Here is a 27380-nt window from a genome sequence, read left to right as displayed (position 1 = left end):
TCTGTATAGCTCTGGCTGTCCTGGAACTCACTTTGTAGACCAGGCTAGCCTCGAACTCAGAAATCCGCCTGCCTCTGCCTCCCGAGTGCTGGGATTAAATTTTCTTTCTTTCTTTCTTTCTTTCTTTCTTTCTTTCTTTCTTTCTTTCTTTCTTTCTTCCTTCTTTTCTTTCTTTCTCCTCTTTTTCCTTTTTTTCTTTTCCTCCTCCTCCTCCTTCTCTCGTTGAGATAGAGTCTCAGGTGTCCAGTTTTCTCCGAAGCTGAGAGTGGCCTTGAACCCCTGATTTCCTGCTCTTACTTCCTCTCTTCCAGGGATGATAATGTCCTGGGAGTTGGGTGGGGCACTATCCCAGCCAGGCTGTTTGTGGCAGCAGTGCAGGGACTGGTGGCTGCTGTGCAGCTCTTCTTGGGGACAGCTGCCTCGGACCTGAGCCACATCCAGCAAAATGGCCTAAGAACAACGTCTGTGAAGTCAAGGTGGACCCAGGCTTTCTCTTTCCCTTTATGTGCATTATGTAGCAACATTTTCCATGAGCATTGTTTCTATAATGAAAGGAAACTTTTCATTAAGAAGCTACAATCTCATCTCTCTTTCTGTCTTTGTTTCATTTTTTGGTTTCCTGAGGAGGATCTCCTATTATATAGACCCAGCTCTGTAGAGCAGGCTGGCCTTGAACTCAAAGAGATCCACTTGCCTCTGCCTCCCAAGAGCAGGAATTCGAGGTGAGTGCACTGTGCCCTGCCTCCCTCTATGTTTTTAGTAGGTTGAACTGTCTCAGAACATTTGTCTATGAGGCCTGGCACAGCAGTGTGTACCTGTGGTTCCAGCTCCTTGGAATGCTGATGCAAAAAGATGACTTGAACCCAGGAGTTCAAGGTTAATTTGGGTCATGTAGCCAGACTGAGTCTTTAACAGTCAGTTGGGCATCACACACTAAAATTGAAACAGCACAGAGAAAACTAGTGCGGGCCCTGCCCAAGGATGGTATGCAAATGTAAACCCATCTTTATTTTTAAAAACTGACCAACCAAAGAAACCCAGCAAGGGCCAAAGTCTCCCAAAGGCATTTGTCCTGGAGGGGGTGGTAGGTATGAAGTGGCTCACACTACCCTATACTAAAGCTTGATACTCTGTTTTTAAAAGACAGGAGTTGTAGAAGCGATGTTTTAGTTGGAAAATTAGTTTAAAATAATCCAAACTGAACACATCTTGGTTAACTTTCTCTGTCTCTGTCTTACTTGTTTCTCCTTTTTTGAGGCAGGGTTCCATCATGTAGCCCAGACTGGAGACCAGGGAGTCAATTAGCTCTCTGTGGATGCCTTTCCTTGCCTGTACCACAGTGGTTCATTTGATTAATCTGCAAGTGCAGTAATGCATCTTTTTTTTTGGGGGGGGGGGTTGAGACAGGGTTTCTCTGTATAGCCCTGGCTGTCCTGGAACTCACTTTGTAGACCAGGCTGGCCTTGAACTCAGAAATCCGCCTGCCTCTGCCTCCCGAGTGCTGGGATTAAAGGTGTGCGCCACCACGCCTGGCTGCAGTAATGCATCTTTAAATGTAATTATTTCAAATCAGTAGTCCTATTCCTTTGTGCACATGTAACAGAAGGCAAAGTGAGTCATTGAAAAGTCTCAGAGGAAGCATTGTGAGTGAATGGTGAGCTCACTGTGACTCACAGTGTGGGTAAAGAAACTGGAACTGACCCTCCAGCATCAGAGCAGAGCTCCTCAGTGTAACCCTACACAAATGGTTAGAGCTTCAGCAGTCTGCGGGATTTCAAGACAGTCTGGGCCCAGGGGGCCTAGAACAGGGAGGGGCTCCTTGGATGGGGGAAAGGCTGCCTGGGCCAGGAGGTCACCTGTCAGCCTCAGCCCAGCTTTGTCCTGGAGGGAGAGTCCTCCCTGTTTGTCCCTGAGTCCCCTGGGATGCAGTCCAGAGGTGTGACTGAACACAGAGGGCTGGTGCCCAGTTTCACATTAATGGGTAAAGGTAGGGGGTGCCTCTTCCCTTTCTAAGCCATCCATTCTCTCTCTTGTTCCAGCTGCCCCAGGGGCACATTCTCTAGCCTTGGCCCAGGTTTACTGGAGAGCTCAGACTTCCAGGGCTCTGGGGGAGAACTCTGCTCAGCACTGCAAACCTTCATGTCCAGTTGGCCTGATACATTTCCATTGTTAGAGAATAGAGTGGTGTGGGCTAGAGAGATGGCTCAGCTGTTAAAGGCTAGGCTCATAACCAAAAATATAGGGGAGTAGAGGTGTGTTTTCAAAACTCGGTGTTTATTCTTATTTTAGTGTATGAGTGCTTGCTTGAATATATGATCGCAGAGTCCGTAGAGGTGCAGCTCCTGTGGAACTGCAGTTCCAGATAGCTGTGAGCCACATCCGTGCTGGGAAGGGAAGTCTGCACGAGCAGCCGGTGCTCTAAGCCTGAGCATCCCCCAGGACCTCACCTTACTGATCCTGTTCTGCAGATGTGAAGGGTTCTGTAGGTTGAGTATATGACCTGGAAGGGAAAGTAGAGGCGTGGCAATTAAAAGCCACACAGGCTAGGCATGGGCACACACCGGCAATCCCAGGACGAGGACAGTAGGGGCAGGAGAACCTTAAGTTTATAGAGGCTTGGATTACATTAAAAAACAAAAACCAAATAAACAACACGACCACCCTGTCTCAACACCAGCACTGACAAACACCTGGATTTGAGGCCGACATGGTCTGCCTGTTGCTTCCCATGTGACTGACCCAGGACACATATTGATCAGCTGAGCATTGAGGTCAGGTTCCTAACACCTTCGCCCCTTCACAGTGCAGGAATTCAACATTCAGGACCTAAACCTGGGCTCTTACAAATATGTTCAGTCTGAATTCTAAAAAAGCATTACTCTGATTCTCCAGATGGGGCAGAAGGAGCATTGCTGCATGTAAACATCCTCTTTTCTTACACACGAATTCAGAAAAACAATAGGTACTTATAGCACCTGGTGGCAAATCATATCTCAGCAGAAGATAAGACCAGATGCTCGATGGCTAAGAGCAACTGTTTTTCTTGAAGAGGACCAACTCCAACTCCCAGTGCCACATAACTCCAGATTCTGGGGATCCAGAACCCTCTCTTTCATCTGCAGACACTGCACACATCCACACAAATAAAAATAACCAGAGTTGGAGAGAGGCTCACCAGCTAAGGGCACGTACACATCCATGAGCTTGTAGCCCTTGCTCCAAGGGACCGGATGCCTCCGGTTTCTGCAGAAAGGTGCACATACCAACCACCCCTCTTCACATTACTAAACATACAATAGCTTTTTAAAACATGAAAAAAAGTCAGGAGTTGTGGCACACAACTTTAACCCCAGAAGTGGAGAGGCAGAAACAGGGTAACTCTGAGTTCAAGGCCAGCCTGGTCTAAAAGCAAGTTTTAGGACAACAGTTATATAGGTAAAATTCACACACATACATACATTCACACACACAGAAACATACATACACAACCATACACACTTATGCACACATACAATAATTTATACACATACATACATATACACACAGACACATACATACACACACAGACACACACATAAACATACACTTACACACATATACACATGCATATGCACATACATATATAAACATTAGTACACAAACACATATATACATATATACTCATACACACACACACACACACATATATATATATATACATACACTCACACATACACACATACACACACAGAGACACATACTCACAGACACACATACTCACACTCCTACAACATACATGCAAACACACACACTCATACTCACACACTCACACACAGAGGCACATACACACACACTCACACACATACGCACCTACACACATACACTAATACACACATACACACACTCTCTCTCACACACATTCACACGAATCTAATTGTGATGCTCAAAGGAGGAGAACAAAAGACATGCTGGGGAAGACTAAACCACAGAGAAGAACCGCACTGCTCTGTATTCCCCAGGGATACTGAGTGGCAGGGCGGTAGAGTGAGAAGTGAGGGGGAGGCTCAGCTGCTGGCTGTTCTTTGCGTTGGAACACTCCGGCATCAGCAGTTTCACAGAATGCTCTAGTAGGTGTCTGCACAGGAAGTGCTTCTCATGAAGGGAGGCGATTGTCAGGATGAATGGAACCAATTCACTGAGCGGGGTACAGCTCAGTGGCAGAACCCTGGCACATGCCACCCATCTCCACAACACAACAAAGCCAGCAGACAGACCCACCGACTGACCAACGGACCAACCAACCAACAGACTGACCGACCAAAACAGCAACTAACTGAACAAAGCAAACGACTGTTTTCCTGGCAAAGCCTTTATTGAAAGTAACACTTCAGGGCGAACCATCTTCCAGAAGGCGCAGCTACGCTGCCCATGAAGAGAACCAGCAACTTATAAGATTCCACTACAACACCAATTGCCAAGGCACCTGCATTACAATCGCTTAAATATTTTAAAAAGTTAAAATGACGTATCAGTTGATATTTTAAATGTCAAATCCTCCTGACAGCATCTGGAACAGTTAAGAGCCTAACAGAATGATCCCTGCCTTAGTGACCTGTTGACAATGCAGTCTTCAAAAATAGAATTAGAGCCAGGGGTGGTGGCGCACGCCTTTAACCCCAGCACTTGGGAGGCAGAGGCAGGCGGGTTTCTGAGTTCGAGGCCAGCCTGGTCTACAGAGTGAGTTCCAGGGCAGCCAGGGCTACACAGAGAAACCCTATCTCGAAAGAAAAAGAAAAAAAAAAAAAATAGAATTAAGATTGTGAACGACATGACCCAGCCTAGGTCCAGGGGCATACTGGGAGTCAAAACACCCTTTCTATAGGAAAGGGCACATTTCAAGATGGCAACTGCTGTGTCATCGTTTATTTTGATTTATGGACTGTATCAAAAATCCTTGAGACAAACTACCCTAAATGCACAACTTATTTTTCAACTGCAGTTTTTTCTTAGCCCAGTAGATGGCAGTAGAACACCACCTTTCATTGTGTAGGTTCCGTGACAACCAGAAGCTAATTACAGGGAAGGCTCATACAGGTCAAGTTTCTTCAAGGCCAAGTTAGTGGGATGTAGGTGGCAACGAGAAGAAAAAAGATCGATCCCAAAGGAGTTTAAGGTTAAATGGGTGCTGGCTACAGAAGACAGAAAGGTGACCAACGGCTGTGCGGTCCCAGGAGGGGGCAGTGAAATCCTAAGTATCAGATGGGCGAGGGGGGGAGGGGGAGGGGGGTGAGCCTAGATGCACTGGCTTCTTGACTGAGGCAAGGAAAAATAAGTCATTAGCTTCTAACGAAAATGTTAACAGACTCATCTAATAAGCAAAGAATGACTTACAGTTGTTCTTGAATTAAACATTAAGATCTGTCCAACAGGGTAACGCTGGTAAATAATCTAAACACCAAACAAGGACTATTAAGGTAGGACCTGTGTTGAGAACAGCCAGCTTTCTCTACTGGTTCTCTGCCCAGTTCCCCTTCCTGTGGCAGAGACCAGTGACTGAACTCCAGCACAGCAGACGCAGACTCTAAATGGCCAAGAATACAGGCTGTTCTTACAGATGCCTATTAAAGCACTCTCATTAACCTGAAGGGACACTTGTGCCTTTACCACCACTTGCTTTTGTGCATACTCACCAGATTTCCTCCATTGTTTTTATTCCTTCATTCAGGTTTTTAAAAAGTTTATGTGCATGAATGTCTTGCTTGTATGTGTACCATGTTCCTGCCCAGTACCCTCAGAAGCCAGAAGAGGGCGCCAGATCTCCTAGACCCGGGCAGCATGTGGTTACTGGAACTAACTAGGGTCTTCTCCAAGTGCAGCATTTTCCACCTCTGAGCCATTTCTTTGGCCCAAGGTGTAACCCAAGAGTTACCTCAAATTCAACTCCTCCTGCCTCTGCCTCCTCAGCACATCCTACTGGCCGGCGCCCCCTCAGGCAGTGATTAGAATCTGCTATGCTATTACCGGAAGTAGGAACGCCCTTCGCCTTCCTGTATTCTTTCTGGAGACCCCCTTGCTCTGTTACCAAGGCTAGTTTTGGACTCTTGGACCTCCTGGACAGCTAACTGGATTACAGATGCCTTCCATTCTCAGGGGTCCTTGTCTAAGTCTAACCCTGAAACAAAGCACTTTTTACAAATACATTTTGCTAAAGGAGAAAAAGTGGACAGCTCTCTAGATGCTATAGATATTCACAGCATCTTGAGGGTTCACCAGAAGAAAAAATTCCCCCCCCGCCCCCCGGAGACAGAATCAATTCAAAGGAATAAAGAGAACAGGAAAATACCTTTATCAGGAGAAGGACAAAAGCTCCATCTTTTGGAGCTCAGAGGACAAGCCCCAGCTGGCCCAGGCTCACTAGTGAGTGGTTAGGATACCCTGCTGGGTTTAATTGTTTTTTAGACCCGTAGGGAAGGGTACTTTATGCCACCACCCAGCTGTGAGTCCCCTGGCTTGAGTCACAACCTAAGAAGAAAATAGCAGCTTTAACATCTCCCTCACTGGCCTTCCACTAATCTACAGTATTTTTGCTTTTTATAGCCCCATGCCCTACCATGAAGACTGGACTATATATAAACTGTCTCCTCCACTTTCAATCATGTAAAGCAAATATGGAGGGAACAGGCCCGGGCATGTGGCAGAGGCCAGGTGACACCGACCTGTCAGGCGGGTGTTCATCAGAGCCACTAGGTGTGCGCCCAAATCCTTCCCCACCCAGAAACATTTTATGATATGATTACCATTAAAGACGACAGCTCCATTTGCTGAGTAGGGAGGGCCAAGCAAAAAGTAAGGCTTCATGACTAGAATGATGAGCTAAACTAGGTTTAACACAGTGAACCCTGCACATATACAAGGTAATAAATGATGACTGACATTTGCTGGGCGGAATTGTGGCTACTGAAAACTTAAACCGAGAGCCCTGCACTACACAGCCAAAATGACTGTCAGAGCTGTGAGAAGAGCCTTCGTGCAGGCCGCTGTGCTCCACTGAGAAGTCCCTTTCAGCCTTTTAAAACAAAATCTCACACAACCCTTTGGCTAAGGTCCACTGACACAGGAGTAAAGTCTTCCTACATTTCAGTCAGGATGGCCGAGTGAGGGGCTAAGGACGGAGCTGTGCTTCCCTAAGAAATCTGACCAGATTTGTTGTTGTTGTTGTTGTTGTTGTTGTTTTGGATTTTCAGAGCAACAGGGTTTCTCTGTCTAGCCCTGGCTGTCCTGCAACTCTGTAGACCAGGCTGACCCCAAACTCACAAAGACCCACCTCCCTTTGCCTCCTGGGTGCTGGGATTAAAGTTGTATGCTACCACACCCAATTTATGGTTAGTATTTTTGTGCATCTGAGAAGCTACAAACATTCAGTTTCCACTGAGGGTGGGACAGTCTTGAGGTCCAGTTTACAAATCTGAGCACAAAACGTTCCTCCAGTTCTGGTCTAACCCATTCCCAATAGCTCCTACACACAGCGTGCCCCTCCTGTGGGATTTCCCACAGTACACAGATCACAGATAAACATGCAATGATTTAGTGTCTTAGAGAGCAGAAGAGACAGCCTCAGACTACAATATTATTCAAAATGTTTCTGTAGGACACATATTGGCTTGTTCTGTATGTACATCAGGGGCAATCTTTTCAGACCAGTGATTCAGTTCTTACAATTGGATCCCAATTTTGTTGTAAAAATTTTTTTGCCAAAAAATACAAAGCAAGCTGGGCGGTGGTGGCGGACGCCTTTAATCCCGGCACTCGGGAGGCAGAAGAAGGCGGATTTCTGAGTTCGAGGCCAGCCTGGTCTACAGAGTGAGTTCCAGAGAAACCCTGTCTCGAAAAACAAACAAACAAACAAACAAACAAAGCAAATCTAATTTCAGAAAGAAATCTTAAAGATGATTTCATGCAACAAAAATACACAAAGAAAAAAGCTGTCTGAAGTGCTATGTAATTATCCAATAACAAAACAGGTGTTGAGCTCTGTAGAATTTTTTTTTTTAAGTCAGAAATCAAATCTTTGGAGTGCACTTAATAACAATCAGAATTATAGGAAGGATGCCACTGCTTGATTATATTGGCAACACTTTAATCTGGGGGCCTCCCTCCAATTTCTGCTCATAGCACTGATTTACTGCCGAAGGATGAGAATGTCCAGAGAAATCGAGAAAGCAAATACTTAGGAGAGCCGGCCAAATAATACTCTTGTGAAGTCCTCAGGTTGTGAATGCTGTGTGAAGGCCACAGCTGCATCAGGACGTGGAGAGAGACAGCTTTCCTGTCCGTCGTTCTTATTTCCCACTGTCCATCCACTTCCTCACCAGGGGCTCACACGGCAGGATCTTCCAGCCTAGCAGTGACTCATAAAGACCTAGAGGTTCTCTGTCGTCCAGAGGCCAGGCACTCCAGAAAACAGCACCAAGGACAAGCTCAGTGCTCCTGAGCTCTAGATCTACCTCGCCTAAGAGTCACACTCCAAACAGAACTCCTAGTCCAAGGAAGAGGGCGACAGGCAAGCGACACTTTCTTGTAGTAGGGAGAGAAAGAACGGATCAGAAACCACTGTGTCCTGGATTTAAGACCACAGACCGCTTGACTTCTAGGCGCCGGCTCCTGGTCTGCAGCAGCAGCAGAGAGTCCTGTCCACAGGATGCTGGTGGGTGCTGACGGCCTCGCAGGTGCTGGGCTCTTGCTGGCTGGACCTCAGTGGAGCTTGCGCACTGGGTGGAGAAGGGTCATGTGCTCTGCGCCTTTGAAAGGCAGCTTCGCGTTGGAGTAATAGTGCACCACTTCAGGGATGCCGTCAAACACAGCGCTCGTCTGGTCCAGTGTGTATTTGTTGTCTTTTGTCTGAGCCACTATGATGTGGACACACCCTTGACTAGTCCTGGAGATAGAAAACAAGAAGACGTGAATGAGCAGACAGTCCGCCCATCCTGGTCAGATTCACAAAGGGTGGATGGTCTCCCCTTCCTGTCCTGAAATTCTTCTACATAAGCATCCAACACTCTGGTGGAGCATTTGGAAGTGTCTGAGCCCAAGTGCATGGCACCCCAACTTGTTACACATCAGTGTATCTTATTACACATCAGTGGTCAGGACTGGAGGGGAAAAGCCAAGTAAATGCCTTTGGCTGCCCAAACGGGAAGACCAGTGCGTGAGTCCAAGCCTGCTGCAGTTCATCTACAACCCCCTCTCCACTGTAAAAAGATACGCGTGGTTTCTTCTCCTACATTTTTTTTTTAAAGATTTATTTATTTATTCTATGTAAGTACACTGTAGCTGTCTTCAGACACTCCAGAAGAGGGAGTCAGATCTTGTTACAGATGGTTATGAGCCACCATGTGGTTGCTGGGATTTGAACTCCGGACCTTTGGAAGAGCAGTCGGGTGCTCTTACCCACTGAGCCATCTCACCAGCCCTACATTTTTCCCAAAAGGAATACTACTACTAATAACAACAATAACTGCCCACTGGCCCCTGCCCTCATGAGGGAAGGCCAGTCCTTGTTGCGTAGAGTGACAGCTGGCGCTGAAGGCTCAAACACTGAATCCCAAACACAGCTTTCAGGAGCGCGGTGGCTGTTCCTGGTATTGTCTACGTGGCCCGGCCCATTTTTGGAGCCATATTACTCTGGTGCCCCTCCCCCTCCTTTCCCTTCCAGTCCGATTGTTTCAGCTGCAGGGGCTCAGCTTCCTCAGGAAGGAAGTGCTGTTAGGGCTCTTGACAATGATCCTCCAATATAGAGCCACCAAATTCACAGAGCAATGAGAATTTCCATGAGACACATTCTGCCAAGACCACCAGGCAAAAGTGAGTTCTCTGTGCACATCTAGACGGAGCAGCAGGCGGCTCCGCATTTCTTTCTTCTCCAGGAGAAACAAGTATCAAACACAGCTAGCATTTTGACAATCAAGGATCCAACAATCCTTAGGGTCCCTCCTATTTACGAGGGAATAAAGAAAAATGCCCGAAGCTGTGTATGTCAGAGCATGTCTGCAATCTGAGAGTCAGTGGGGAGGCAGAGACGGGGAGATGGAGTTCTGCATCAGTCAGGGCTACACAGTGAGACCCTGCCTCAAAAAACAAAAAGCAGCCTAGAGCTTGGGGACGCACGCCTTTAATCCCAGTACTCAGGAGGCAGAGGCAGGAGGATCGCAGTGAGTTTGAGACCAGCCTGGTCTGCAAATTGAATTCCAAGACAGCCAGGGCTACATAGAGAGACGCTGTATGGTCCTCCCCCCCCCCCCAAAAAAAAAAGAAAAAGAAAAAAAGAAAAAAAGATCGTGGGAGTGGGGGACAGTGGTTAAGAACACTTACTGATCTTGCAAAAGACCTGGCTTCAGTTCCCAGCACCCACACAGAGGCTCACAACCATCTGTAACTCTAGTTCCAGGGCATCTGATGTCCTCTTCTAGCTTCCATGAGTATCAGGCATGCATGTGGTACACATATGTATATGAAGGAGAATACTCATTGACATAAATTTTTTTTTTTGGTTTTTCGAGACAGGGTTTCTCTGTATAGCCCTGGCTGTCCTGGAACTCACTCTGTAGACCAGGCTGGCCTTGAACTCAGAAATCTGCCTGCCTCTGCCTCCCGAGTGCTGGGATTAAAGGCATGTGCCACCACACCCGGCTATAAAATTTTTTTAATCTTTTAAAAACACAGAAGAGATTAAGTTGCACTATCTTTTAAATTTTATTGACTTTTTTTTTTTCACTGCTGGGGGATACACTTAAGGCTGTGTGTGCTAGACAAGTATTTTACCACTGAGCTATAGCCCTCAACCCCAGACACTTTTTAAAGGATATTATTATTTATTTTATGTTATGGGCATTTGGCCAACATATATGTCTGTACCTGGTACTTACAGAGGCCCAAAGAGGGCAGTGGAACTGGAGTTACAGATGGTTGTGAGCCACCATATGGGTCTTGGGGATTGAACCAAAGACCTCTGGAAGAGCAGCCAGTGCTCTTAACCACTGAGCCATCTCTCCAGCCCCAACACTTTTTTTTTATCAGGAAGTGTTTCTCTTCTAAGAGGCCTTAGGTTTGGTAATGCGTACTAATGTATGATGATAGGAAAACAGGACCACATCTGTGACCGACACTGGGGTCACTTTCCAGCATCATTTCTGCATTCTGATCACAGGGTCTCGCCCTCTGCTGCCTTTGGTTTTCTGTCAGTCACACCCCTAAGACTGGCCTTCAAATTTTACTTGTTTGCATCTACCCCAGGGAGGAAAGACTCTCATAGCAGGGCCTTGCCTTCAGACAGGGAACCCAGGGGCAGGAGGCACTTACTTCAGTGCAATGGAATACTTGCTGTTCCCTGACTCACTGTTCCGCACCAGGTAAGCGGCTTCTTTGCAGGGCTGTAGTCGGCTCTCAGCCTCAGCTCGGCTAATGGCGCCATGATACCAACTGCAGAGGGGGAGAGAGAAACATGGCCTGGGTGTCACAGTGCAAATGCAGATGACACATCACCCAACTAAAGCAGGGTTTGAAAGGAGTTTCTGCAAGGTGTCAACAGCTTCAGTAGATCCCGACTCACATTCAGAACGGACACAACGCCCATTCTAGTGGTCCTGGCTCACAGAGCCTCTCAATCGGACACGGTCAAGTCAAGAGGGAGGGTGTTTGAAACGTTTCCCTCTGGGGCCTGGAGAGATGGCTCAGTGGTTAAAAGGACCCGCTGCTCTCAGAGAGGATCTGCATTCGGTTCTAGCATTCACCTAGTGGCGCGTAACCACCGGCAACCCCAGTTCCTGGGGATTCAACGCCATCTTCTGGTCTCTGGTTATCACACGTGTATGGAGGCAGGTAAACACTCATAAAATAAAAATAAACCAATCATTTAAAAAGAAAGCAAGCTTCCCTTTGGTACGCAAGGAGGCTTACACGTGCTTCTTGAGATACAGGGCCTTCCATCCTGAGCAAACACACCGCATTTAGAAGCTCCACCCAGACAAGAAGGCATAAACCAAAGGGATCATACACAAAAAGGACCCGGGGACCCTACATAGGCTGTGGCAGAGTCAGTGAGGGAGACTCACGGTTGCTTTTCCAGGGCCAGGCCTGGGTCCACCTTCTCCCCGTCACCGTGGTCTGACAGGGTCGGCTTCAAGGTCTTCTGCCAGTGGTGCGGTCTCCCTGCGTCCTCTCTGCCTGGAGGTCGATCAGATCCCTCAAACTGGACTGGAAGGAAGCCATCACTTAACACTGGAGAACATGGAGGCCAGCCATGTAGCCCTCAAAGGAAAGAGCTTGTGCCTGCCTTAGGTTAGGGAAGAACATGCCTTCCAGTGAAGAGCAGTGTCCCTCCACTGCTGTGTTGCTGTCACGGACGCCTGACTACATGGCTAGTGTCTCCTCTTGAAGTTACTCATCAGTAGAAACAGTTTGTGAACAGAAGAGGAGACTTGCGTTTCAGCATGTACTTTATTCTAAAAACATGTAGAATACTTTTTTTTTTTAAGACTAAACATAAATTCATAGTGACTCCGGAGCTCTCAGCCATGAAGGGGATGCCTGTATCACACCCTCTCCTCAAGGCTCAGGGATCCGTGAGGAAGGGGGGAGCCTGCAAGAGCCTCCTGTAGTAGATGATTTTAATGAAATAGCATTGGCAGACACCGCAGGCCAGACAGGTGTGAACTCACAGAGACCGTGACAGCACACGCACAAGCTCAAGACAGACAAACTCCCAGCACAGGCATAAACAGAACAAAGCATGGGCTGACACATTAGCGCTTTTGAGCCCCAGGCCTGGCCGAGGAGGAGGACTAGGACGCAGCCCAGGGTGGCCAGGAACTCGCCACCCTGCTGCTACTTAGGAAGTGCTGGGATTACAGGATGCACCACCGACCAGACCAGCACTCAGATTCTACGTTTAACTGGCTTGGCTGTTAAGGGAAAAGACACCTTAAAAATTCTAAAGCAAAGGCAAAGCCAATTCTGTGAAAGCCAAATGAAGAAAGCATGTCTCGGGAGTGGCCGTTACAGACGGTTGTGAGCCTTACGTGGGTACTGGGAAGTGAACCCAGGTCCTCTGCAAGATCAGTAAATGCCATCTCTGCACCCCCCTCCCCGCCTCCACTCTCTTTTCTTTTCTTTTCTTTTCTTTTCTTTTCTTTTCTTTTCTTTTCTTTTCTTTTCTTTTCTTTTCTTTTCTCTTCTCTTCTCTTCTTTTCTTTTTATTTTCTTTTTTTTTAAATTAATTTTTTTTATTATTATTATTATTTTCTTTATTTACATTTCAAATGCTATCCCGAAGGTTTCCTATACCCTCCCCCCACCTCTGCTCCCCTACCCACCCACTCCCACTACTTGGCTCTTTTCTTTTCTTAAGTCTGTTTAACAACTCTCCCTTAAATTGCTTAAAAACCCTCACATGAGCAGGGTTTGTGATGCTTGTGAGGCTGAACTCAGGAGCTTGGGGCTAGCCTGAGCTAACTAAATAAGAGACTGCTTCCCTGGCCCCTCAACAAAAGGTCCACATTTGAAGATGTGACGCTACCTTCAATTCAGGTTTTACTTTCTAAAGGAATCGATCTGTAGCTGGGAACTGTAACATAAGCTTCTAACAAACACCCTAAGGAAACCGAAGCAAAAAATTGCAAGGTGGAGGCTAGCCTGGGCTACATAGTGAGATCCTGTCTCAATGACAACAAAACTGATCTAGCCTCATTCTCACTCGCAGCCACAGTGGCCCGTCAATCTACCTCTCCCAGGCTCACTGTTTCACAGTGAGCGTCTCACAGGCTTGAAGAGCAAGTAAGGCTGGGAAGGAGCGCGGAAGGCGGTTTCCAATTACACAGCTTCAGTGGTGGGGAATCAGTGTCAAGTGATCAAGGAGGCTTTTCTAACAGCCCTGAAGGCATCCCCAGCAGCTACACAGTGGACAGAGCTGGGAAACAAGGCTACAGCTTCAGCCTCGTTGTCTAGATGGTGGCAGGCATCTCACCATCCCACAAGTCTCTTTTTTAACAAGGCAACAACTAAGGGAGGGAGACAACTAAGAATCTAGATATGGAGCCTGGAGAGGTGGCTCAGCGGGTAAGAGCACTGACTGCTCTTCCTAGAGGTCCTGAGTTCAAATCCCAGCAACCACATGGTGGCTCACAACCATCTGTAATGAGATCCCATGCCCTCTTCTGGTGTGTCTGAAGAGAGCTACAGTGTACTTACATATAACAATAAATAAACCTTAAAAAATGACAATTAGCCCTCTGACACTTTTTTAAAATATTTATTTATTTATTATTCTTAGTTGTCTCCCTCCCTTAGTTGTTGCCTTGTTAAAAAAGGGACTTGTGGGATGGCGAGATAGCTCAGCAGGTAAAGGTGCCTGCCACCAAGCCTGACAACCTGGGTTCAATTCCTGGGAGCCACATGGGGGACGGAGAGAACCGACCCTCCCAGGCTGTCTTCTCATCTACCATGTTACACTCATTCCCACAAACAAACAAACAAACAAATGTCATAAAAATAAGACTTGTCGTGAGGAGCACAAGGGGAATGGACTTGATGCAGTCAGCACTTAGCATCATCTGGCGATTGTGAAGTCGTCCTCAGTACCCTCTCTGCAATGGGTCATCAGGGTCGATGCCCCCCTGGAGCTGGACATGGCCATCAGCCTCTCTCTTCCTCCTCCCCTCTCTGAGCCTCTAGTAACTAGTACTCTACTCTGGATTTCTGAGGACTTTTTTCTGAGTGAACTTGCGCTAGGGGATGGGTGTGCTCGCCCCGCCCCCTTGACCACCATTCACCGCACGGGCATCCTGAAAGCCACACTGTGGCAGGGAGCCCAGAGCGGAGCGCTGCTGGGTTAGGTGAGGCAGGCGCTGCACCTCACCTGACAGGGCTCGCGCGATCTGCTCCCTCTTCCACTCCCAGGGCTGTTCGTACTCAGCAGCGGGCCGATCGTCCCCCTCTGGCAGCCTGCTGTCTACTGGCCGCGCCTTCACCTCTGCCACACGTTGGCCACCCTCCGAAGGCTCGTAGGGGGTGTCATATAGTTGTGGCGGCTTCCCCAGCAGGTCCTTGGAGCTGCGTCTCTTGGCCGTGGCCTCCACCTTCACAGTCTCCCCTGGCTCACTCGGGCCATCAAGCAGCTGGAGGGCCTTCACCAGGGGGTCTTTGGAACCACGTCGTCTGATTTCTGAAAATCAGGCATACAGGTCACATGGAACAAATGGACATGGACAGGTGTCATAAGGCCCATGGGTAAACCCATGGGTAACCCAGTTACCCTTGGCTGAGGCAGCAGAATGCTCTAAGACTGTTCTGTTCTGGGCTGGGCTGACTACTCTTCGGCCATGCTGCAGAAACAAAGGGGGAAGTGTTCCAGAATGTTCCTGGCTACTGCACAATATGCACACAAACTGAAATATCACAGTCCCCAGATGGTCTGTGCAGTTGCTGAGCATCAGCTCTAAAAAGACATGTTTAAGAAGAAAATACCTGGGCTGGTGAGATGGCTCAGTGGTTAAGAGCATTGACTGCTCTTCCAAAGGTCCTGAGTTCAAATCCCAGCAACCACATGGTGGCTCACAACCACCTGTAATGAGATCTAATGCCCTCTTCTGGTGCATCTGAAGATAGCTACAGTGTACTTATTTATAATAATAAATAAATCTTTGGGCCAGGGTGAACAGGGACTGAGCACGTGGGGTTGACCGGAGGGATCAGAGGTCCTAAAAAAATTCAATTCCCAACAACCACATGAAGGCTCACAACCATCTGTACAGCTACAGTGTACTCACATACATAAAATAATAATTTTTTTTAAAGGAAGAAGAAGAAAACACATCTCAGCATGACAGATGAGCCAAGCCTAAGATGAGGGATGCCTGAAGGCAGGAGGCCTCCAGGGTCCTTTTGAGGGCAATGGAGAGGTGGCCTCTGGGTGGCAGAGTGTCTAGTGTGTACTCTGAGTATCGCTTACTTTTAGTTCTACTAATACCTCTTGACAGGAGGCCTGGATTACAGTATTGTAAGGGAAATCAGCCATGTATGGTATTGAAGGCATTGTTTACAATGCACCAGGAAAGCATCAATCAGGTTTGGGTATGTTTGGAGACAGGGTCTCACTATGTAGCCCCCAGCTAGCCTGGAATTCACCACGTAGACCAGGCTGGCCTTTCAACTTACAGATCCGCTTGCCTCTGCTTCCTGAGTTCAGGGATGAAAGGTGAGAGCCACCACCAGGGTTCTTAAGATTCAGACAATTTTAGAGCAGTGGGAGCCAGACACAGTCACAGAGTCTATGACTGAAGGAGAAACTCAAATAAAAGTGCTGAGGTAGAAAATAAGATCCCTCTACGCCATTTCCCCTGGAGGCAAGCACTGTTCTCCGTGCTGTAATGCTCAAAGCCATTCTGAGAGATAAATACTCCTGTGTTCCCCCCATGTTAAAGAGAACTGAAGCACATGGGGCTTAAGGAAGTGACCCAGACCAGTGTGCGGCAGGGCCTGGAGTGACAGCAGGAAGCTGTGTGCTGGAAGCCTTACACATTGACACCACGCTTGGATGGGCTCCAAGTGGAAGAAAAATGGAAGATGAGCTGACTCTGGTGGACAAGGTCACTTCCAGTGGAGAAATCTGCTTGAGTGAAGATAGGGAAGCAGGGGACATATGGGGTGCATCGCCATCCAGGGCGAGAGAGGAGTGTTCCAGAGGCAGAAGCCAGAGACGAGGAAGGCACTGGGAGAAGACCTTAGCTGGAGAAGGGAAAAGCCCAGAGGCAGGCAGCACTGGGGTTTTGTCTGTGTTCTCTCTGTCTCTGTTTCTATCTCTCTCTGTCTCTGTTTCTCTCTCTCTCAAAAGATTTATATATTTATGTACACAAGTGATTTGTCTGCCTGCACACCAGAAGAGGGCGCTGAATTGTGAGCCACCATGTAGTTGCTGGAATCCGAACTCAGGACCTCCCCTGAGCCATCTCTCTAGCCCTGTTTATATATATATATAAATATAAGATTTCAGATTTATGTATTTCTAATTATGTGTGTGTTTCTGCAGAAACCAGAAGAGGGCACTAGATCCCCCGGAGCACCAATTACAGACAGTTCTAAGTCAATGGACTGGGGTTCTGGGAATCAAACTCTGGTCCTCGGCCAAAGCAGTACGTGTTCTTAACCACTGAACCATCTCTCCAGCCCCAGCTTGGTTGCTTTCGAAGATGTCAGGGTATCATGTAGTCCAGGCTAGCCTGGAGATTGCTATGTAGAGAAAGATGGCTTTGAACTCTAGGACTCTCCTACCTCAGCCTCCCAAGTGCTAGGATTACAGGTATATGTAACTCATCTGGAAGTGAGTTTCCTTCAAAAGCAAAAGTTTGGATTGTGCTGTGTACAGTGTAAAACCATTTTAAAATTTTGGTTTCTCTGTGTAGCCCTGGCTATCCTGGAACTCACTTTGTAGAGAACCAGGCTGGCTCCAAACTCACAGAGATCCACCTGCCTCTGCTTCCCCAGGGCTGGCATTAAAGGTGTGTGTCACCACTTCTGGCATTAAAAACAAAACAAAACAAAACGTAAAGACGGGGACTAACAATTATATCTGTGAGTCACTTGACCCTTACTTCTAACATCACTGTCTAGGATGGAGGAAGTGAGAAAGATCTGGATGATACATAGTAACAGAAACCTTGCAATATAAACCAGATAATGAACTGTTAAATAACTAGCCCCTACAGGACAGAGTCAGCAGTGTCTAGTGACTGGCCAGCCTGGCCCAGGGGCCTTACCAGGTCACCCTAACCAGGTCGCCCTAACCATGGAGCCTCTGCAGATCCTGCCTAGCAATCTTTTTTTTTTTTTTTTTTTTTTTTTTTTTAAGATTTATTTATTTATTTATTTATTTATTTAATGTATGTAAGTATACACTTTAGCTGTACAGATAGTTATGAACTTTCATCTGGTTGTTGGGAATTGAACTTAGAACCTCTGCTCGCTCCAGCCCAATGATCTATTTATTATTATAAATAAGTACACTGTAGCTGTCCTCAGACACCCCAGAAGAGCATATCAGATCTCATTACGGATGGTTGTGAGCCACCATGTGGTTGCTGGGATTTGAACTCAGGACCTTCAGAAGAGCAGTCGGTGCTCTTACCCGCTGAGCCATCTCTCCAGCCCCTGACTATTACTCTTATGTCTATTAGTACCTGTGGGATGTCTATTCCATTGCACACCTTCTCTGTGGGAAGCCTTTCCTTCCTCCTGGTCCTCTGATGGCCTTCAGAGCTCACAGCTACCGTAGGAGTCCCCGCCCATTCTTGCCTTACACTTTTACCACTGGGGACTCAGTTTTTGACACACGTTTCCAACTTGGCAGAGGTGGCTGGGGCAGGGCCCACTATGCCTTGCTTATGTTGGCGGGACACACAGGTGTGTAATGATGGGATGGCACGGCACGATGTCCAGGCAGAGGACATGCATGTGTGACGGAGAGTCTTGCCACACGTGGCTGTTAATACTGTGAGAATAAAAGCAACCTCTAGAGAAGAGGGCAGCAGATTGAAAGGACAGAGACACCAGGGCAGGATTCTAGGGAAGGGTGAGTGGCAGAAGCAAGGGAGGATGGGAAGAAATGGTGGGGCAATCAAGAAGAGGAGCAGAAGACTGCCGTGCTGCGTGCGGGAGGGCGCCAGGAAGGACAGTAAGAGTTCTATAACAGAGGAAGGACAACGAATGGAGAAAGTTATTCAAAGAAAGCCACTAAATTCAAGAGGGCAAACTCTAACCAGGCATGGTGATGCATGCCTTTGGCTGGGCACTCAGGAGATAGAGGCAAGCTGACCTCTGTGTGTCCTGGGCCAGCATGGTTGACATAGTGAGTTGTAGGCCATCGAGGGCTATATACTGACACCTTGTCTCAAAGTGTGTGGGGGTGGGGTGGGGTGGGGTGGGAGTGATCACTTATTCCTAGGGTAAGGTTTGGATCTGTGGGATTCAGGGCTCTGTCAGCAACTACCTCTGCCTCCGATTCCGTGCAAGTCCACGCTAATAGACATAAGAGTAATACATTGGATCTGCAGAGGCTCCCTTTGGTAAGGGTGACCTGGTAAGGGTGACCTGGTAAGGGTGACCTGGTAAGGGTGACCTGGTAAGGGTGACCTGGTAAGGCCCCTGGCCCAGGCTGGCCAGGCACCAGACACTGCTGATTCTGTCCTATAGGGGCTAGTTGTTTAACTGTTAATTGTCTAGTTTGTATTGAGGTTTATTGGTACACTAGGTACATTATTACATTTCCTGGACATTCCTCACCTCCACAGGACCTAGCTTCAGAGGTGGGATATAGTCTGGCAGCCAGATGGGTACAAACTACTAGGATAGTCTAAAAAGCAGCTAAAGTTGAGGCTATGTCTTACCCACTTCTGCCCAGTCTGTGGGACAAATCTTTCCTGGCCTCATCTCTGAACAAAGGACACTTTGTTGGTGTAGCTGTGGGCGTAGCTGGCCGGACTCTCCCCTGCTCACCTGACACCAGGTCAGGGGCCTGGGCTGTCTGAGGCCAGGGCTGTGTCTTTTGTCCTATCCTCTTGACTTTCAACCCCATGGCTTTTGCTTCATTACCTATTCTAGACGTGGCTATGAAAAACAAGAAACACGTGCTCTGGTCTTGGTTCGGCTGCGATAAGGCTGGCATTTAAAAAAAAAAAAAGTAAAAGATCCTTTCTCAAGAACTAAGAAAAAGGAAACTGAACACACAAAGGAACCCAGGGGATGCAGTTAGAATTTTTAGGTTTCTAATCAGAACTTATTTATGCCCAGTTTAGAAAGTTCTTCTCAAGATCCTGGCTTCAGGGTTGGAGACAGCGCAGTGGTTACGAGCACTTGCTGCTCTTGCAGAAGACCCAGGGTTGGTTCCTAGCTCCCATATGGAGCCTCACAGCCTTCTGTACCTCCAGTTCCTGACACCTTCTGGGCTCCTCAGGTATACGCATGGTGTGCACATACACATGCAGGCAGCACGTATACACATATCCTTAGGGTACATGTCCTGAGTCCATCCTTAGGGTACATGTCCTGAGTCCATCCTTAGGGTACATGACCTGAGTCCATCCTTAGGGTAGATGACCTGAGTCCATCCTTAGGGTAGATGACCTGAGTCCATCCTTAGGGTAGATGACCTGAGTCCATCCTTAGGATACATGTCCTGAGTCCATCCTTAGGGTACATGTCCTGAGTCCATCCTTAGGATACATGTCCTGAGTCCATCCTGAGAGTAGATGACCTGAGTCCATCCTTAGGGTACATGTCCTGAGTCCATTCTTAGGATACACAACCTGAGTCCGTCCTTAGGATACATGTCCTGAGTTCATCCTGAGGGTAGATGACCTGAGTCCATCCTTAGGATACATGTCCTGAGTCCATCCTTAGGGTAGAGGTCTTGCTCATAAGGAAATTTCAATAGACTTGCATTCAAATGAGGCAGAGTTATTGGCATTGATGTGTGTAGTATTTCTTTACAGTGGGGTCCTCCTGATCCCTCCCTTTGAAATGGACTAGGAGCCAACTGAAAAGCTCAAAGCTGAAACCACTCCTTCCTTGCATGGCCCCGGATTGGAGATATTGGTAAAACATCTTTTGAAACAATGTTTAATTGGGCGGGAAGGAGGCTAGACACCTCCCCCTTCCAGGGCATTAACCTTCCAGTCCATTCCAACACCTGGCTGTCCCCAACCTGAGGCGCCATAGAAACATTGAAACAATCACAGGGCTGCAAGCCGACCCTTCCTGCAGGGAGAATAGCCCCTGACGTGCAGAGCTGCCTCCAAGAGGAAATGTGCCTGAGAAGGAGGAAATGGCAAGAGGAAGCTACACCCTGGCTGCCGATAGAGGCCGTTTACTGTGGCAGACAGCAGGGTGCTGGGGTTGGGCAGAAGATAAACACTCCCTCGCAGCCTCTCTGAGACTGGGCTGCCCCAAACCAGAGAAAATGGCAGCTGATTGGTACAAAGCCTAACCTAACCCGAGCTAGGAAACTTCCCTTTCCAGCCCTCCATGCTCGTCACACACAACTAAGCCGTTTATGTGGCAGGAGGCCAATGTTTCTTAAGTAGCCAATTTGTTTTTGCAGGGTCTCATTCTGTAGTCCAGGTTGACCTCCAAGTTGCAGTGATCCTCCTGCCTCAGCTTCCCAGAGACTGGGACTACAGGAGTAAATAACCACACCTGGCAACAAATTTAACTGCTATTACCACCCTGTATTATACAGAATTCTCTTTTAAAAATTGCATTCCCTCTCAACAGTCAGTGACTATGTTTTCTGGGATGCATATCACAAGTGTGTCATGGCCAGAGCCTCACAGAAGTCCTGGCGTCCACTGATTCTGGTTGTGTGGCCTCTGTCCTGTGAGGTGCTGAGTGGGGAGCCAAGCTCATTTATTGTACCTTACTTTATATGTATTTTTATGAAAAAGACTTCCTGAAATTTTTTAATTAAAAAAACTAGGTTTATTTTTATTTTATGTGTATGAATTTTTAAAAAAGATTTATTTATTTATTATATGTAAGTACACTGTAGCTTTCTTCAGACACCCCAGAAGAGGGCATCAGATCTCATTACAGATGGTTGTGAGCCACCATGTGGTTGTCAAATTTGAACTCAGGGCCTCTGGAAGAGCAGTCAGTGCTCTTAACCACTGAGCCATCTCTCCTGCCCCATGTATGAATGTTTTGCCTGCATACGTCTGTGCACCATGAGTATGCAGTACCTCTGGAGGCCAGAAGAGGGCAGCAGATGCACTGGATGAATAGGTTAGCAGACAGCGAGTGCTCTAAATCACTGAGCCATGGTCCCAGCCACACAAGTAGTATTTTAATTACGATTTTAAATAACATATCTTTCCCACAATTCCTTTCATGTTTCTAAATCACTAAACACACAGCCTCACGGAGCTCTATTTTCCCCTAGGAGTTAGAAATGGGGCTGCTTCACACTTGTCTTACTTGGGTTTTCTACCAGCAAGCGCCTTGTCTGTCTGATTAGCGTTCTCCTATCAGCTAACTCAAGATACTCAACAAAGGCAGAGGCAATTCAGACACCCTGAAATCTACCAAGGAGAGACAGATTAGAGACTGGGCTGAGGTACGGGTCAATGGCAGAGTGCTTCGGGGCAGGTGTGAGGCCCTGGCTTCAATCTCTGATACCAAGAAACAGCCAGGAATTCATGTGGATTTTTTTTTTTACAATATGCAGACCCACACATTGAGGTTGTCCTTCAGACCTGACTATTTAAACAAATCGATAACATCACTTGGAGGGAAAACAAAAAGTTTAATTTAAAAACAATTTTTGCTAGGAGTTGAATAGTCAAAGCCACAGGGACAGGGTGCTGTACGCCCTGGGACCTCTCCCTTCCATCCAGTGATTCGGACAACTTATTTCGTTCTTCTGGACCTAGATTTCCTTGACTGCTTAGCAGGACCTGCCTTTACACCATTGCTGGAGTATTCGGTAAGGTTATTCGGCAAGTTTGGTAGCTCAAAGCCCTTGAAGAGTAGAAGTGTAATGTCTCCTGTGGGGGGACTCCTTACACTAATTGATAGCTGTCTGAGAAACGCCTGAAGACCTGCCTGGCCTGAAAGTTTCAATTATGTGGCTAAAGGCCACACTGCTAAATTACACAGAGTAAATGTATCTGTTGCTCAGGGAAAATACTCCTGTAACTTTAGCAGAAAAGTGGCAGGTTTATGCTAATTATACTCTGCCCTGCCATGAGCTCTTACTAATAATCCTTTAGATAAATCCCAAGAGGAATTTGCTTGTAAATTCTTAAGTTCTGCAAGTTACAAGTTTTCAGAGGAACTTACCACATTTCTCTCTCCCCATTTTTCTATCTTCTTAAAAGAAATATTTAGTTTCATTAATGTGTATATGTACACGTGCCAGCAAAGGTCAGAAGGTTCTGGATTCCCCGAGGCTGGACTTACAGGTGTGACCTTCCTGACGTGGGGGTGAGGGTCAAAGGCAGTGAATACCCTTAACCACTGAGCTACCTCACACATACACTCTCCCTAGGCCCCCACCCCCACCCCACCCTGGTTTTGACAAGGTCTTGCTATGTATTTAGGCCAGACTGACATGGAATTACCCAGTGGTTACCCTGCCTCAGCCTCCCAAGTACTGAGATTATAAATGCAAGCTACAACACCTAGTTAGTTATTAGTTTTCATTAATGTATGTTTCTCTTTACTGGCGTTAAGTATGTTTTCTCATGTTCGGATGGGTCAGGGAACACGAAGATCCTGTTTCTTATACCTGCACAGTCAGCACTGAGCCTAGTTCACAGTAAATAAATGCTAAGAACTATTTGTGGGATATTATAGAGCAATAACATGGGCAACATGCCTTATGCCCGAGATACTGATTTCTTTTTTCAGTGTTGGGAATTAAACCCATGACCTTAGGCATGCTAGGCAAGTGCGGTACCACTGAGCTAAATATGAAGGATGCTCCAAGATGCCATTAAAGCCTCATGTTATTTCTACTTCACAGGTTGGAAATGAAGCACAGAGGCTGCCGTACAGGTTACAACACTCCACAATTAAGTTGCCTCAGCACATTTTTCACATCATTCCAAAAAAAACCAAGTGAACTAAAGCACCCATCCTTCTCAGGCTGTATGGCATGTTTCTGGGTTTAGGGATAGAGCCCAGAAGTACAGCATTTATCTGGCGTGGTCTGAAGCACTGGCTAGATTCTCATCACTGCATAATACACAAACCCCACAAAACAGAAAGATGGGAAACTTCTGACCTTGGACTTGTCGAGCTAGCACGCAAAGAACAAACCAAATCTTAAAAAGTGAAAGGTTAAACTGGGTCTTCCAATCCCAGCACCCAGGAGACAGAAGATTTCTGTGAGATGGAGGGCCAGACTGGTCTACACAATGAGTTCCAGGCTACCCCAAGTTACAAGGTGAGACCCTGTCTTTGTGATGCATGCATATACATATATGCATATAGTATATGTGCTATGCATTTTTAAAGAAGAAGTGTGGGGTGTGATGGCCCAAGCCTTTCATCCCAGCACTTGGGAGGCAGGTGACTCTGTGAGCCTGAGGTCTACAATGCAAGTTCAGGACAGCTAGGGGCTACACAGAAAAACTCTGGTCTCAAAAAACCCCCAAAAAGTAGAGAAAAATGAGGAGGAGGGAGAGGAGGAGAAGGAAGAGGAGGAGAAGGAGGAGGAAGAAGAAGAAGAAGAGGAGGAGAAAGAAGAAGAGGAGGGGGAAGAAGAGAAGGAGGAGGAAGAGGAGATGTTAACCTAAACTAAAGAGAAAAGCATTGTATTTTTAGATGACTAGTTTTAAAAATTAGTAATTTTAAACTTTGTTTATCTTTCTTTTGAGTCAGGGTTCCACTATCTGGACCAGAACTCTAGATATAATATAGGGTTGTCATTAACTTAACACTAATCATCCTGCTTTGCCTTCTGAGTGCTGGAATATAGGCTTGCAGAACCACAACTTGTTGAAAGTAATTTATATTATTAATTCATTTGAACTAACTATTGAATAAGTCAATCTTATATTTTTAGTTTGAGTTATCCATACTATTGAAAAATAAAGCAAAGAATTTAATAAACACTCAAATTTAAACACTATTTTCTTCTTTTGAAACAATCTCTGTATAGACCTGGCTGTCCTGGAACTTGCTCTGTAGACTAGGCTGGCCTTGAATTCACAGATTTACCTGCTTCTGCCTCTCCAGTGCTGGTGGTAGTGACATATGGCATGAGCCACCATGCCTAGCTTACTAAATATTCTTAAAGTTATCTTTCTTTTCTTTTCTTTTCTTTTCTTTTCTTTTCTTTTTTTTTTTTTTTTTTTTTTTTTTGAGATAGGGTCTCATTATGTGGCCCAGGCTGGCCTAGAACTTGATTTGTAGACCAGATTGTCCTTGAACTCATAGAGATCAGCTAGGCTTTGTCTCTTGAGTGCTGGGATTAAAGATTTGTGCCACCATGTGCAGCTTATATATTTATCTCATATTGGGTTTATTTATTTATTTATTTATTTATTTATTTATTTATGTTTTTCAAGACACGGTTTCTCTGTGTAGTCTTGGCTGTCCTGGAACTTGCTCTGTAGACCAGGCTGGCCTCGAACTCAGAAATCCACTGGCCTCTCCTAAGTACTGGGGTTAAAGGTGTGCATCATCACTGCTCCAGGCCCATATTAGACATTTTCAAGTTTGGTAGGTGTGTGGGGGAATAAGAACTCAATGTGTAGCCAAGGCTGGCCCTGAGTTCAGTATCTTCCTGTCTCATACTCTCAAGTCTTGGGGTTACAGGTACAAGCTGCTACCCCAGGCCCAGTTTTTACATGAATCTGAGGAGATTGTAGGCCTGGCTTTGGGTCAAGTTTGCAATGCCTTTGCAGGGATTATTTAAAGTAAGTCTTTCAGAGCCCTGAAACACTCAATTTGGAGTGGCAGGTTTCAACTCAAATTCTTCGTCTATGTCTGAAAAAAAATCTCGTGAAGTCAAGTGAGAGATTGCAATCCCATATCCCTGTAATCTTAGCACTTGAGAAACTAAAGAAGGCAGACAGCAGTGAGTTCAAGGGCAGCATCGATACATAGTGAGCCTCTCTCAGAACAAATGAACAAAGCCAACCAAGCCACAACCCAAATAGCAGGCTTAGAGGCTCGTTGATAACTCCAGGACTGAGGAGGCAGATGCACAAGAACTGCTTTAAATTCAAGACCAGTCTGGGTTACACAGTGAGCAGACCTTGCTAAGTGTGGTGGCGCACGCCTTTAATCCTGGCACTCAGGAGGAAGAGGCAGGTGAATCTTTGGGTTCGAGGTCAGCCTTGTCTACAGGGTGTTCCAGCGGAGTTCCAGGACAGCCAGGGCTACACAGAGAAACCCTGGCTCGAAAAACAAACAAACAAAAAGCATGCTTAAAAATCACAGTGAGCAGATCTTGTCTCTTTGGGGAAAAAAAAGTGTGTGTGTGTGTGTGTGTGTGTGAGAGAGAGAGAGAGAGAGAGAGAGAGAGAGAGAGAGAGAGAGAGAGAGAGAGAGAGAGAGAGAGAGAGAGAGAGAGGTGGGGGAGGGGGAGAAGATGGCTTATCGGGTAAAAAGGCATGTTTCCAATTGACTCAGGTTCAATTCCTGAAAGCCACATGGTAGAAGGAGAGAACAAACCCCCACAGGTTGCCCTTTGATTCCCACACATGAAGTGGCAGGCACCTGACCCATCTATGAAGAGGTCTTGCAAGTGGGACAAGCCTGAAATCCTCTGAGGTTGTCTTTCACCTAGTAACAACAGGGACGTGGTTACAGTTGCTTTAGAGAGCTTTTTTTTTTTTTTTTTGGTTTTCTGAGACAGGATTTCTCTGTATAGTCCTGGCTGTCCTGGAACTCACTCTGTAGACCAGGCTGGCCTTGAACTCAGAAATCCGCCTGTCTCTGCCTCCCAAGTGCTGGATTAAAGAACTTTTGTGGTCAATAAATAAATAAAGGGGAAGTGGGGCTGCTGTTCAACTGTAAAACACTGGTTTGCTGTGCTCAAAGTCCAGAGTTCAATCCCAAGCCCGGGGGAAGGGGAAGCATTAGAGAGGCAGCTGCACTTCTGGAAACTTCTACACGCCTTCAAAGAAGCTATCTCTCCTCTCTCTCTCTCTCTCTCTCTCTCTCTCTCTCTCTCTCTCTCTCTCTCTCTCTCTCTCTCTCTCTCCTTTTTTTTAGGGGGGAGGTGGAGGTGCTAGGTTTCAAGGCAGGGTTTCTCTGTGTAGCCCTGGCTGTCCTAGAATATCTCTGTACACTAGGCTGTCCTCAAACTCAAAGATCCGCCTGCCTCTGCCTCTGCCTCTGCCTCCCCAGTGCTGGGGTTAAACGCATGCACCACCATTGCCCAATAGAGACACTTTGTGTGTTGGACAGAGGTTATTACACACCTGGTTCAAACAGAGAACAAATGTCTGTGGGTTGCTGACACCCCAAAGGGGCCTCCCTAACATAACTGTTCACAAAAGGTTCAGGGAACTGAGGGAAGAAGGGGAGGAAAGCCCTTAGGAGGCTGGGGCCAGGAGGACTGCTGTAGGACTGGAGGACTGCTGAGAGACTGGAGGACTGGTGTGAGACTGGAGGACTACTGAGAGACTGGAGGACTGCTGTGAGACTGGAGGACTGCTGAGAGACTGGAGGACTGCTGTGAGACTGGAGGATGGCTGTGAGACTGGAGGACTGCTGAGAGACTGGAGGACTGCTGTGAGACTGGAGGATGGCTGTGAGACTGGAGGACCACTGTGAGATTGGAGGACTGCTTTGAGAGACTGGAGGACTGTTGCGAGAGACTGGAGGACTGCTGTGAGACTGGAGGA

The 27380-nt window shown here is 46.9% G+C and overlaps 1 protein-coding gene across 1 annotated transcript in view; it reads right to left on the bottom strand.

The window, feature by feature from the left end:
- Positions 1 to 7909: 7909 nt before the first annotated feature.
- She (Src homology 2 domain containing E) overlaps positions 7910 to 27380 on the bottom strand; it is a 26182-nt gene continuing 6711 nt past the window's right edge. The window contains exons 3-6 of the mRNA XM_021196787.2: positions 14888 to 15193; positions 12087 to 12228; positions 11335 to 11454; positions 7910 to 8914 (exon numbers count right to left, since the gene is read on the bottom strand). Coding sequence (XP_021052446.1) covers positions 8731 to 8914; positions 11335 to 11454; positions 12087 to 12228; positions 14888 to 15193 — 752 coding nt within the window. The 3' untranslated portion in view covers positions 7910 to 8730. The remainder of the gene's footprint in view (positions 8915 to 11334; positions 11455 to 12086; positions 12229 to 14887; positions 15194 to 27380) is intronic.

The sequence above is a fragment of the Mus pahari genome, chromosome 4, assembly GCF_900095145.1.
Source record: "Mus pahari chromosome 4, PAHARI_EIJ_v1.1, whole genome shotgun sequence".
In the NCBI taxonomy this organism is placed as follows: Eukaryota; Metazoa; Chordata; class Mammalia; order Rodentia; family Muridae; genus Mus; species Mus pahari.
Note: the sequence above shows the minus strand (reverse complement) of the source record. Positions and strands in the feature narration are given on the sequence as shown.